The following is a 14,827-nucleotide window of genomic DNA, read 5'->3' as shown; positions in this document are numbered from 1 at the left end:
TGTAAATTTGCTGAGAAATAATAATTATTATAAAAATTATTTTTTTACATGCAATTTCTCTGAGGTGGATGATGGTTCTCTGTACTACAGGTGGTGATTTATACATGTTATACGCGGTCTCAGCAGTAGAATATGACCATCTGGGCGCCCATAACTCAGTCTTGTACCAGCCGCTGCTTGTTTCTTTGTGGTGTTCTTCTGATTCTGAATTTATGTAATATTTCCTAGAAGCTACTTAGATATCATTTGTCATTCCTGCGAACATCCTATACCTTGTCTCTACGTTGATACAGATTGGCCGCTCATTAATTTAACATGACAGGTGCCTATACTGAGCCAAAGGCAGCACATTCCATTATTTCCCATTATTACCGGGTTTTGCCAGGACTTGTTGTGCTGGAGCAGAATATTCGGAAGTCAAATGTCATGTGTGTGTTGATTTCTTCTGATCAGGTGGCCGTGTGGGGTATTATCCTGCAAAGCCTGGTATTCCTCCCCCTCTGTCCTCTGTCTACACTTGGGGTAGTGGGATCGCCACTCCCCTCCGCCTGCCAATGCTGAATACAGAGGTGGTCCAGGTGTCAGCGGGCAGAACACAGAAAGCCGGAGTCACCAAATCTGGGAGGATTATCATGTGGGAGGTGAGCATCATGAACTCTGACCCACGGTACATGCAAGATACATGTCCTTCATGTAGTAATAACAAGGCCATGGTAATATTCCTAAAAATGGGCAATGGCTGAGATGGTGACTACTCCCATGATCTAAGTGGGGTATGATTTCATTACTTTCTTTGGGGCACATATGAGTTTTTGTGAACTTTTGCATTTTTTTTTCTGCTGTTAGGAACTTTGCAAAAATATTGTTCCGTTTTGTATAAGCAGCTCCTATGCAGCTTGAACAAAGGAGGCAGATGGGAAAGAGTAAGGCTCTGTTCATGAATCATGTTTTGAGGTATAGGGGCAGATGGGAGGGAGTAAGGCTCTTCTGATGGCTCATATTTAGAGGTATGGGTGAAGATAGGAGGGAGTAAGGCTCATGGCTCATTTTTGGTTACTTGGAGGTATGGGCGCAGATAGGAGGGAGCTTCCAACCAAACAGTCTCAGATGTAGTCTACTGCGCACATCAACTAGTGACTTCCTTTCTAAAAGCAAAACCTGTGCCCCTCTGCATAGTAAAGTGTAGTAGACAATGCTTTCCCATACATTAGAAAAACAATTATGTTACACATTCCCCAAACCTATGCCAAAAGGACTATAGTTAGTCTTGTGCTGGGTGTATGGAATATATGGGCTGTCAATAATCCCAAATAAAGTTGAGCAAAATAATTTACAGGACCTCGGTCTTGGTACATCAGTAGTCTGTGGTCACCAGACCAAATGCCTGCAAACCTCTTATTCCCGGCTGCCATCTCCGGCGTCTCATCTGATTAGTAGGCCATGCATGCGTCACACCAGGACATGATGACATTACAGGGCATACTAATCAGAAGAGGCACCCGGGATGCCGGTAGGTAGTAAGAGATTCGCAGGACTTTAATCCGGGGGTCACAGACTACCGATGTGACCACTCTGCCAGGGACATGCTAATCTTTTTACACAATGCATACTTCGACATAGTTAAAAATGAGATGGGAACAAATATGAGATGATTATCAGCTCTATGCAAACTTTTCCATATGAATTGTGCTCTGTCAAGATAAGGTGCAAACTTACTGAATCGATGTAATGAAGAATTATAGAAAAAGTAGGAATCATCCCAATTACAGTAGCTGTACTGGACTGTCTACATATTAATTGCAGGGTAATCTCTTCTTTTATCTATGTTTCATACTACTAATAGGAGATTACACAGTGATTGATGCCGCACAGAAGTGATAATGAGTGCTGCACTTAGCAGATTGTTGTATTAATATACATTATATAAATATTGCCGTCATATGAATGTTGTGAGATTCAGCACAGAAACATAGACCTTGAGACCCCCTCCAGCAGCAATTACAGAACAGTTATTTTAATACCTTTATAATCCAGCCTATCCACAAACAATTGACTTTGCAGAAGACTAAATAATCCTGCTAATTGGTTGTAGCCTCTATACCATCATATGTCCTTTATGTCTTTAGAACTTACATTTCATTCATCAACCGATCTTTCTTCATGATCCTTTTAGGCCCCTCCAATAGGTGCTGGAGCACCTTCCCTCCCCGGCTGTACGGAGCATGCACAGCCTCAATTCATTTCACGCTTCCTGGAGGGCCAGTCTGGAGTCACCATAAAGCATGTGTCCTGTGGCGACCTGTTTACTGCCTGTTTGACAGGTGTGATAGAAAAATCTATGTGATATGTCTCTCTTGCTTCCTCTAAGATACATCATTTCTAATAGTCTTCATAGATATTAGGCAGAATTCAGACGTGTATATAACACAAGTCTGGACCATGACTTCAGGACTGACCGCAGGTCTTCTGACCCGAACTCTTCAGCGTAATATAAGCCTATGAGGATGTTGACTTTGGGTCAGGAGGCTCCCATTCAGTACGGAAATCGAGGACCACACTCAGACCATGATATACGAATATCTGAATTCGGCCAAATTCAGAGTTTGCCATTCATTTTTCAGAATAGAAATGAGAAAATAAAATGTAAATGATTGTTTTCATTCAGGCTTTCATCTTTTTGCCAGACAGGGGTATCATCATGACATTTGGCAGCGGGAGCAATGGTTGCTTAGGACATGCCAATTTTAATGATGTCACTCAGGTAAGGTTTATTAATTTTATTATACTGTTGATTTAGCTAAAGACATGAAAGGTCACTTAATGGTGATCTCGTTCCAGCATCCACTTTAAAAGAAAAGACAGTGATTTGTGCTACAGAGAACCCAAGGAGGGATTTTTATCAATACTGGTGTAAAGTAAAGCTGAAGGAACCAAAGCCATTCCACCTCTGATTACAGAGACAAAGTGGCAACCCAGTGGTCAACTACTCCACTTTTCCTTAGCATCAGTTTTAATAAATTTGCCCACAAGTCCCCTGCCAGCCATCTTTTCCCCAAGCTCCCTTTTATTTAGCAATTTTATGTTTGTCCAGCATCTTTTTCTCCCAGGCAGTTGCACATAAGCAATCACAACCACGATTTACTACATATATGTTCAGTGAAGTTCAATAACAGGTGCTGTCACCGTCACACTTTTCTTGGCACAGATAGTACTGCTACCCTGTCTCTGTGTGCTGAATCATACTGCACCCTATCTCGATCAGTTTTTCAGTGCTGAATAAAGAAAGCTGGACCACCCTTATAGAGAAGCCGGGGAGTTTAGGCAGGACTGCTTGGTTAAGAGAATGAAAGCTGGATAAGTGGATTTTAGTGACTTAAGTAACAGCAACTCCATTTACTTCTATGACGTTCCCTCACATGGTACCTTATTACCGAGGTAAAAACTAGAGTTGATGAAAATCGATTTGCAGGACCTGGACCATCAGCCATGTCGGTAATCTGTAGCCACTGGGTGGGAGCACTGATAACCACCTCTTAGGTGAAGGAAGCTCCTCTTTTGATTATCTGGCCTGGCGTGATGTCACATGTGGCACATGATGCAACAATGATGTCAAGCCAAACCAGCTAATCAAAAGAAGAGACCCAGATGCCATCAGGTAAGAGGCAATTCCCAGGGCTCCCATCCAACTGCGACAGAGTGACGGATGTGGCCCATGGTATGGGTCCTACAAATCGATTCTCACCGACTCTAGCATTATCCCATGTACATCCGACTGAGCCCTATTCTCTCGTTGAGGTACAAAGGCTAAATGCCGTATTTCTGCCTACTTGCTTGGCAGGCACCATATTGCTAAAATAACGGCATATGCTACAGATTGCAAAACAAGGACAGGAACGTTTGCAAACTAGAAACAACTAATTAATAAGAAATGCTTCTCTTGGAGCTCATTCACAATGACAGCTTGTTTAGGCGAATGATAACGGCACAGTTACATATTGCTACATTTACAGGCAATATATTACTAAGCTTGCCAATGGATTTTCTGGCTGCAGTTCATAAGATGAATAATAAAAAAACTTCAACATTTATAATTGAAACCGCAGATTGTAAATGGTTGTACACATGTTGACTACTGCATGTTAATAACAAATCCCTAATCTCATAGGGTCGCAAGAACAGATGAGCAGATCGATTCGCGAGATTCCCATCCAGCATCCAGGTAATTGGTAATTGGCGGCTAGAGGGGAGGTCTGCAAACCTCTCACTTTCCGGCATGGCATTTCATTAGTCAGGGCTGTCGCAACTTCATCTGTGCAATAGATGACATAGCGCCAGCCCTGGCTAATGAAAAGCCGTGCTGGGACGCCAGAAGGCAAGAGATTCGCGGGCCTTCCATCCAGCCACCAGGTACCACTGACCTAGAATCTGGACCTGAGTACCGCAAATTGATTCTCTCATGTCTAATAACAAGCTATGAAACTGAAGGAATTACTAGAACTTTTGTGATTTTGTTCAGTGAGTCTTATTTATATAGACTCTATTGAATCATTTCATTAGATTAAACACATAAGAAACAAGAACATTTGCTTTGTCATTGATTTATAAGTACAGTAGTGGCCAAAAGCTTTGACATTTTCATGTTTACAAAGTTTTCTTCTTCAGTTCATCTTGGTGGCCTTAACTTTAGATTGTTATGAAGAGTGATCAGATCAATTGCAAAGTCATTCCTTGCTGTGATAATTATCTTAAAGGGAACCTGTCACCCCCAAAATCGAAGGTGAGCTAAGCCCACCGGCATCAGGGGCTTATCTACAGCATTCTGTAATGCTGTAGATAAGCCCCCGATGTATCCTGAAAGATGAGAAAAAGAGGTTATATTATACTTACCCAGGGGCGGTCCCAGTTCTGTTCTGGTCCGATGGGCGTCGCGGTTTCGGGGCCTCCCATCTTCTTACGATGACGTCCCCTTGTTGTCTTCAGGCTGCGGCTCTGGCGCACGCGTACTTTGTCTGCCCTGTTGAGGGCAGAGCAAAGTACTGCAGTGCGCCGGGAAAGGTCAGAGAGGCCCGGCACCTGCGCACTGCAGTACTTTGCTCTGCCCTCAACAGGGCAGACAAAGTATGCCTGCGCCAGAGCCGCAGCCTGGAGACAAGAAGAGGACGTCATCGTAAGAAGATGGGCGTCGCGGTCCGGGCCTCCCATTGGACCAGAACAGAACCGGGACCGCCCCTGGGTGAGTATAATCTAACCTCTTTTTCTCATCTTTCAGGATACATCAGTGGCTTATCTACAGCATGACAGAATGCTGTACATAAGCCCCTGATGCCGGTGGGCTTAGCTCACCTTCGATTTTGGGAGTGACAGGTTCCCTTTAATCACAAAAACTCCATTTCTACCGAATTTCAACCCTGCCACAAAATCACCTGCATACATCATTTCAGTGATGTTCTCTTTAGCTCAGGAGAAAGTATGAATGAGGACTAGGTAGGTGATATCACTTTGTCATGGTGATAAACTACTTGCTTTAATTGGGGGCTGGTGCTTGAAATCATTGTCTTCTTTTGTTAACCATGGTTACCTACATGGAAACACAAGCAGTATTCATTGCTCTGCATCAAAGGGGTTTACAGGCAAGGACATTGCTGCTTATAGGATTGCCTTTAAGCCAACCATTTATTGGATCCTCATGAACTTCATACAAAGCAGTTCAAAGAAGGCTTACAGTGTACCCCAAAAACATCCAGCAAGTGCCAGTGCCATCTACTAAAGCGGATTCAGCTACGGAGTGATTCAACATCAGTGCAGAGCTTGCTCAGGAGTGGCATCAGGCAGGTGTCAGTCATCTGCATACACATTGAGGCAATGGCTTTTAGAGGCTGGTCTCAGATCAAGATGGGCAGCAAAGATGCCACTTCTCTCCCAAGGACAGGCTGACATTCTGCAGGAAGTACAGGGATTTGGACTACAGAGGACTGTGGTAAAGCTATTTTGTTTGATTAAGCCCCCTTCAGTCTGTTTGAGACATATGGAAATTTGATTGTCCAGAGAAGAAAAGATGAGCTCTAGCACGAGTCCTGTGTTCTGCTGATAGTAAAGCATCTTAGGACTAGCCAGTGTGGGGTTGCTTTTCGTCTAAAAGAGTGGGCTCACACATTTACACTTGAAACCAGAAGTTTACATACACTATATAAAAAGACACATCTGCATGTTTTTCGCAATATCTGACCTTAAATAAGAATAAACCTTTCCTGTTTTAGGTCAGTTAGGATTACCATAATTATTAATATTTACCAAATGCCAGAATAATGAGAGAGAATGTTTTAAGGCATTTTTATTACTTACTGCCAAGTCAAAAGTTTACATACACTAAGGTTACTATGCCTTTAAACAATTCTGGACTGCCCATATGATGTCATGTGTTTGCAAGCTTTTTTTTGGCAACATCTCAATTAATTAAGTCTGGCTTATCCTTTAGTAATATTTATTCTGAGTAAATGTCAGATATTGAGAAAAACATGCAGATGTGTATTTTTATATAGTGTATGTAAACTTCTGGTTTCAACCGTACATAAGACTACTGTCATAAATAAATATTAGTGTCTAAACATCCTCCAAGAGCAATTTCTTCCAATGACCCAGAAGGAATTTGGTAATTTAACAAGGCTTTTACCAGCATGGTGGAGCACCACTTAAGGCAAAAGTGATTTCTAAGTGGCTCAGTGAGCAAAACATTAACATTTTGAGTCCATGGCTAAGAAATTCCTCAGATCTCCATTCCGTTGAGAACCTGTCGTCAATCCTCAAAAAGATGGAGAAACAAATACATAAATTGTTATAAGCTCCAAGTACTGATTACACAAAAATGGGTGGTCATCAGTCAGGAAGTCAGGATTTGGCACAGAATATGATATCCAGCAAGCTAGGCAGGTGACTTGCAAAAGTCTTGGAAAAAAAGAGACAAAACGGTATATCTTTAAATAAACTTGATGTATTTGTCGATAAAAATGTAAAAACGTATTAAATGCTTATAATAGAGATAACAGAAAAATATCTAGAAACACTGAAGCAGCAAAGTTTGTGAAAATAAAATTTGTGTCCGTCCTAAACCTTTTTGCTGTGACTGTACAGTAGCTTGTACTAATGGTATGACAAAAATTAATCAAATATTTCAATAGTACAACAGTTCAAAGTATAATATAATATTAATTTCACTTATATAGCACCATTAATTTGCACATTGAACTGCCAGAACTGCACCGCTCCATCTAAGGTGTAGTGCCCGTTCCCATGTAGTGCAGCTCAGCTCCTATCCTCAGCACCTGAAATCAGCCACTACACTGTGAACGGAGCAGCTCTGTTCCGGCTCTGTTCACTGTTAACAGCTCATCAGTGGGGTACCAGATCTTTATATTGATGACCTTTCATAGGGATAGATCATCAGTATCTTAAGAGTGGCCTATTGAGATGCTGTAGGGGTTTGGTGTGGCTTCAGAGTACATATAAAGCAAACAAACAGCAAAGTATACTGTACTAAGGCATTGTTATAGAGAAAAAGGAAGGGAAAAAATATGCCAGACAGAGAACAAATAAATCTTTATTAAAAAATCATCAAAAGACATGGAATAAAAATAGATCCAAACAAGGAAAGCAAAAAGGGTGGGTATGAAGTACAATGGATGGTTGCACCAATAAAAGTCTATGAAAGAATGGATATGGTAGTAGTCCAGTGGGAATAATCAAGTTGATTTCAAATAAAGTGCAAGTGCAACATGACTATACAGCCCAACAACCTGGGACAAATCATTTGTAAAAATATATAGTAACCATCAGCTAGCTGAAAAAAATATAAAAAGTATCCATGTATAAATATATGTATAAGTAGATACATTGAAGTTGAATAGTATATCCATGAATATGAGCAAAATTGCCAGTGTATGAATTTAAAAAAAACACAAGATTTCAGCTAGCTGAATGAATACTGACAATATGAATGCAAACAATAAGGTTCATAAATACAACACTTATTAATGAAAATAGAAACTAAGTGATCACATGGAGACAAACCTGGTAAGTAAACCAGGTGAGTCTATGTAGATTATGAAAGCTACATTGGAGCAAACCTGAAATCTCAATTAATATATTAGGTTTAAAGTGGCAGTCTAAGAAAATTGATAAACATGTCATGCTAAATTAAATGGGTTGTCCGGTCTCAAGTTATTGATGACCCATCCAGTGGATAAGTCACCAATATGAAATTGGTTTGGGAATTGACACCTGGGACCCTCGCTGATCAGCTGTTGTAGGGTCCGACGGCGGCCTGTAGAGCATAAGTCATTTCCACAATTTTTTCTTCTTTTACTCACTAGCAGGACAGTATTACTTGGTGGGACCGTCTGATTGAGAATCCAAAAAATCCCTGTTGTGACATTCTGAGATTTGATTTATAGAGGAAATATGAATTGAAAATGTATGAGACACTCTTTCTCAAACAACCTGTCCGACAGAGATGCCATTAGTTTTGGTATAAATATGAATAGGAAATAGCAAATCAGAAGATTACACTGTTTCAGAAGATGTTTTTACTAAATGGATGTGAGACAGGTAAGACAGCAATGGATGAGTGTTAATCTGCAAAGCAAATGTAAAGTTGCATTGGCATCAAAAGTCCATTTCACTGACTGTATCATTTGTGGTCAATAAAAGTCTATTAAAATGCATCTAAATCCACAACAAAGAGACTTGTCACCATTTCATCTGTCAGATATTAATTTTATGGCCCAATGCTTCTTTCACAGTGTAATCAGCAAAAACAAAGGCACTTACAAGTCAGTATGACTACTACACTGGACTGTAGCATGTCTTGAGCCCGGGCCAGTTACTAATTCTTGTTAGGGCACTGCTGTGGGTAAAGGGTTGGCCATCTTTTGGTTTTCCACCTACCGTATTTTTCGGACTATAAGCCGCACCGGACCATAAGACGCACTTAGATTTTAGAGGGAGAAAATAGAAAAAAGAATTGAAGCAAAAAATGTGGTCAATTCTGTAATAATATCCCTCATCCTGGTATATATATGTATCCAATACAGGTATACATGGCCCCCTCATCCCAATCATGGTATACATGGTCCCGGTATCCCCACTCTGGTATACATAGTCCCCTCATCTCATTCTGGTATGCATGGCTTCTCATCCCTATCCTTGTATGCATAGCCGCCTCATCACTATCCTGGTGTGCATTTCTCCCTCATCACTATCCTGGTATGCATAGCCCCATCAGAAAAACATCAATTAAACCCTTAAACCATTCTATTTACCTTCCCTGCGCTCCCTCACAGCGTTCTGTTCTGATGTCAGCAGCTGCTTTATGCTTGTAAGCAGCGCATGGCACTGACGTCATGCGCTGCTTACAAGCCGAGGACAGATGCCAGAATACTCACTGCTCCCAACACCCGGGACTATGGGCATGTAGGGCAGTGAATATTAATTTATTTTTAATAGCAGGCAACCTGTTAGCCTCAGGTGCCGGCTTCCTGCAGCTGCTGGGCGATCACGTGTGCCCGCTATTAAAAAGAGTGAATATTCACTGCTCTCCACATCTATAGTCTCTCCCACCTCTCTGTTCTGGCTTGAGTGCATAAAGGTGGGCAGGACTATGGGCGTGTGTAGCAGTGAATATTAATTTCTCTTTAACCCCTTAACGATCGCCGATACGCCTTTTAATGGTGGCAGTTAAGGGTACTTATTCCTCAGCGTCGCTTTTTAACGGCGCTGAGAAACAAGGGTATAGCACTCCCCAGCGTCAGAAAATCTCCGGGCAGCTGATACCCCGGAGAACATGATTCAGGTCGGTTTTACCGTCACCAGTGTTGCGATCACCGTTGTTCGCCGAATAACAGCGACCGCAAAAAAAAAAGTCCGATCTCCCATTTATTTCTCTCTATGATCTATAATACCAAAAGAAAGAAAAATGGGGCTCCCTGAGCTCCCCCGTACCTCCGGTGTCCCCGGACCCTTCGGCTCTGTCCCCCAGTCTTCAGCGTCTTCTTCCGGGAAGAAAATGGCGGGCGCATGTGCAGTGCGCCTGCCGAGATCTGCTGTCAGACACCCGGCAACAATAGGAGATTTTTCCTATTGGTTCATTTTGATCACTGTGACAGACCCTATCACAGTGATCAAAAAAAAAATTTGTAAATCAAACCCCCTTTTTTCACCCCCCTTAGTTAGGTAAAAATAATTAAAAAAATGTATTTGTTTACATTTTTCCATTAGGGTTGGGGTTAGATCTAGTGTTAGGGTTGGGGTTAGAGTTGGGATTAGGGTTGGGGCTAGAGTTAGGGTTAGGATTAGGGTTAGAGCTAGTATTAGGGTTGGGGCTAGGGTTAGGGTTGCGTTGGTGTTTCGGTTATGGTGTTGGGGTTACGGTTGTGGTGTGGTGGTTACGGTTGTGTTAGGGATACAGTTGTGTTGTGTCTGGTTACAGCTCCAGAACTGCAATTATTTCCTCTCCATGTGCTTGTCTATAGCTTAAAGGGAACCTGCCACTAGAAAAAACGCTATTGGAGATCAATAGTGTTATAATGCTGTCCGGCACCTTCACGTAGCCAAATGCTAAGAGGAAATGAACTTTATTCTCCCCAGCATCGTTCCTGTTTCAGTCACGGGGGCGATGCTGGAGTGGATTCAGTCACCACTCTGAGTATAAAGAGTGGCAGCTGTAACCTCACCCCCCTGACACTGACTGACAGCCGGCCCACTCACCCCCCTGACACTGACTGACAGCCGGTCCATTGCAGATGGAGTGTCAGTGAAGGCTGGGAACACAGTTACAGCTGCTCTGTATACTCAGCGGTGACTGAACTAGTGCCAGTGACACCCCATGGCAGAAATCCCGCCCCCAGTTCTGACTGACAGCCAGCACCAATGCAGAGGCAGTGTCAGTCGAGGTCGGTGGCGCGATTACAGCCGCCACTCTGTATTTTCAGAGCAGTGACTGAAACTGTGCCCCCAGCCCTGAATGACGCTCCCTCTGCATTGGGCCGGCTGACAGTTAGTGTGGGGGGGTGAGGCTACAGCTGCCACTCTTTATACTCAGAGCGGTGACTGAATCCACGCCAGCATGGCCCCCGTGACTGAAACGGGAACGGGGAGAATGAAGTTATTTTCCTCTTAGCATTCAGCTATGTGCAGGCACCGGCCAGCATTATAACGCTACTGATCTGCAAATTAACCCCATATCTGCATGTTAATAGTTTTTTTTTTCCGGTCACAGATTCCCTTTAAGCTATAGACAAGATAAGCACATGGAGAGGAAATAATTGCAGTTCTGGAACTGTGCTGAAACATGATAGCAAGTGAAGACGGCAGCATCCTGGATGCACATAGAGCTCACATCCAGCCTGTATTACAGGGAGAGACAATCCTACATGAGAAAAATCTGAAATTTAGATCAGGCTACAAACTTCTTATCAGTGGTCTGAAAGTGATTTAAGAAATTATGTGCAGACGGACACTTAGTTGTTACTTTTAGTTAGTAAAATTGCACTAACATGTAAAATAATTTTCTCCATATCAAAGTTGTCATAGACTCTAATGCAGTACAAGGATTACTACTGCAGCTTTTGTCAGCACAGTATTACTTAACAGCTAAGACATGTTTGGCAATCTGGTAGCTAAGGATACTTGGCTTAAGAACTTTAGCCTATCCAATATGAACTGCTACGTGATCGTTCTTTACTTATCCAGTCTCCGATTACTTTTGGTCTTCTAGAAACATTGCTATACAAAAGTGTCAGTAATGTTTGTCTTATAAGCTGTGGATTCATTCTATACATAAATGATAAAATCATGTCTTGGCGTATGCTTTTACTGCGGTATTATTTTAACTAGTGCACATACTATAACAAAATGGTTGTTTTCAGTGCATGAAATTTCCAGATCAGAAAATGTTTGGTTAGCTGAGCAATTTTATATGAGCGATACATAAGCAACAAAAATACATGCTAATTTTAATTATTTTTAATTATCTTATAATTTGTTTAAACCATTTTAGACCTTTCTCCAAACTTGACACCCTTTATGTGCTTACATGCTTAGGTTGTCTTCTTTTTCTATTTTTTTCCTTAAAGCTTCACAATTTGCTCTTGGTATCTCATGGTAAGCTTGTGTCTTGACATTATACTAGTTATGGACAATATGATGACCTTTTTATTAATATATTTTGCATGTAAATTGTTTCTTGACACAACTAATCATGTTGCAGTTGTCACTTTCTGCTGCACATTGGACTATAAAAGCCGAGGTCTGGTGTTGGCCTCACACTTTGACCTCGGTCACAAGTTATGGTTAACGGTCAGCTAATTTTATTTAACTAGGCAATACAGAGAGTAGTGGTGAACGTACCACCTAGGAGAGGTAGCTATCCTATAAGGCCGTGTCTGACCCTTTAACATGTCTTGCAGCAATAAATTCCAAACCAGAATCTCATCTACAGACATACTGTTTCGGTGTGTTTGCCGCTCATCAGGGTATCTCAGAGTCTGACTGATTGAATATGACACCATTGAGGAAACATGGGGGGAAAAAATGGTTGTCTTTAAAGGGAATCTGTCAGTCAATTGATGCTGCCCAAACCAATGGCAGCATGAATAAGAGCCTGGATGCATGATTGCAGCCAGGTTTGTTTTTCTCTGAACGCTCTGTCATTTCAGAGAAAACAGTTTGAAGAGCCGGACGGCCACCATAAGAATAGCCGAGAATAGTCCAGTGCAGCCCACGCATGGCTTCTCCCCGCATCGTTCTAGTTGATTCACAGGTCTCTCCCAAAGTACACACATGAAAGAGATCTATCAATCAACTAAAGTGCTAAGGATCTTCAAAGTATGTTTTCTTTGAAACTCCAAAATGTTTCAGAGAAAAAAACGTGGCTGCAATCATTAAGCCAGGCTTTGATTTTTGCTGCCCTTGGTTTGGGTAGCATGAATCGTTGGACAGGTTCCCATTAAGGAGACTAGCTAAGTATGAGGTCTTATAAACAATGATACATGGGGAAAAATAATGCAAATCAGCCCTCTTACAACAAAATGAATTATCTTTCAAAACACTGCTTCAGACAGGTGGGAACTCAAAAAAATCAACGTTCGATTCTTTAATGAGCTTCCAACATGACCAGTGATAAATACTAAGCCAGTAACAGCAGTATACAGACAGCCTGCTCATCCGGTATTTTTGGGGTGCACTAGTTTTCCCCTTCGTTACCTAAGTGTTTCATACTTAGCCAGCCAGATTCATACTTAGCCAGCCAGATTCTGCTCTACACTGATGAGGGGCAAATATCTCGAAACAAGCTGTCGCTAGATGACTTTGTGACTTGGCATTTATCCACAGTCTTGTTTCAAACCATATTAATCTATTGGATATTGACTTCTAGAGTCCAACATGTATTAAGATAGAGCGCACACACCAACTGTAAAACCAATCCTTATTGTAATCCATTATAAGCAAGTGATGAATAGACTGTGAGAAAGCAGTGTGCCCATTAGGCGATGGCTAGATGCTTCAACGGGCCTGTAAAGGGGTTTACCCAAATTGACTATCACCAGTGCGCACACCACTTTCTCCCGCAGCCTGTTCATCACTTTTTGTTAATGGATTACAATAAAGAAGATTTTTTTACAGTTGCTGAGTGCCGCTCTATCCTTCCACTTGTTGGATTTATATTGACTGCTGAAGCTCCTGTACATAGCTGAGCTCCTCCGTTACTGAATAATACTTTGTGTAAGCAAGTAAGCTTTCATATCAAAACTCTGGATTTTACCAAGTGGCCATCATAGTTGAAGTTTTGCTATTATACTGACTTATGTGGTCCTGGGTGGTCCTATATCTCTTTTAGATGGTATTTTGAGAGAACTTAAAATCCCCATTGGCATTTGGAGTTTGTGTCCTACTTGTCTGTTACCCAAAATCTGATGTACAGGGGTGTAGGTATTAAACCTCTCAGGTAGCCGCATGGATACACTTGGCACAAGGTTTTATATCAATACAGCATGTACTTTATTGTCCATCATAAACTTTACAGCTCCTAAACAAAAACAGCCTTTCTTCAGTATCAATGGGTAACATAAATATTCCTTCTCTTCAGGCAGATTACACAGTATAAATGTAGCGGCCTCAGTATTACCAGCAGCAGCTTCCACCTGTATTCAATGCGTTCACCAAATAAACATCTCTCTGTTTGGCTCCAGCACACTTCTCTATGCAGAGCAGACTAACCTGTAGCTTTGTCTTTCTCCAGTCTCAACACACTCCACACTGCTGAGCTAACCCAGCTGCTGTTAATAGGCCTGTAAACCCCAGACTGGATCATGGGACTGACCTTTCCCTTCCAGGTTCTTTTGGTTACTTAAAAAACCCGGATCCAAAGTCCAGTCACCTTAAACCCTCTCAGTAACCCAGTGTTACTAGTGCAGCTGATATTACCGACACATATGTACCATTCAGGACCTTACCTCCTGCTTTCCTACAGTAGGTAAGCTTCTGTTTCAATGGCTGCATTCAGAGGAACCTTGAATCCTGGCCGTCTAACACATTAAAGGAGATAGCCGGGACTTCAACAGCAAGGTAATTGCTATCTTTCTGCCTCTTGTGCCCTGCGCCTTTCTCTGCTGGCACAGAGCGGTCACAGACTTCCACTGACGTCACTTCCTGTTGAATGGGCGGGACTAATAGTGTCATGCTGATTGACAGCTGGGTCTGCACTGCCTAATTGGAAAGCCTTCTGTCAATCAGCATGACACCAGTAGTCCCGCCCTGTGAATAGGAAAAGAAACTG

General features: G+C 42.0%; 1 protein-coding gene across 1 annotated transcript in view; it reads left to right on the top strand.

Annotated features, from left to right (window-relative positions):
- The window catches only part of NEK8 (NIMA related kinase 8), a 98,186-nt gene that overhangs the window by 56,514 nt on the left and 26,845 nt on the right, over positions 1-14,827 (top strand). The window contains exons 7-9 of the mRNA XM_077294343.1: positions 454-641; positions 2,174-2,321; positions 2,685-2,761. Coding sequence (XP_077150458.1) covers positions 454-641; positions 2,174-2,321; positions 2,685-2,761 — 413 coding nt within the window. The remainder of the gene's footprint in view (positions 1-453; positions 642-2,173; positions 2,322-2,684; positions 2,762-14,827) is intronic.

This window comes from Ranitomeya variabilis, chromosome 3, assembly GCF_051348905.1.
Source record: "Ranitomeya variabilis isolate aRanVar5 chromosome 3, aRanVar5.hap1, whole genome shotgun sequence".
Lineage (NCBI taxonomy): Eukaryota > Metazoa > Chordata > Amphibia > Anura > Dendrobatidae > Ranitomeya > Ranitomeya variabilis.
Note: the sequence above shows the minus strand (reverse complement) of the source record. Positions and strands in the feature narration are given on the sequence as shown.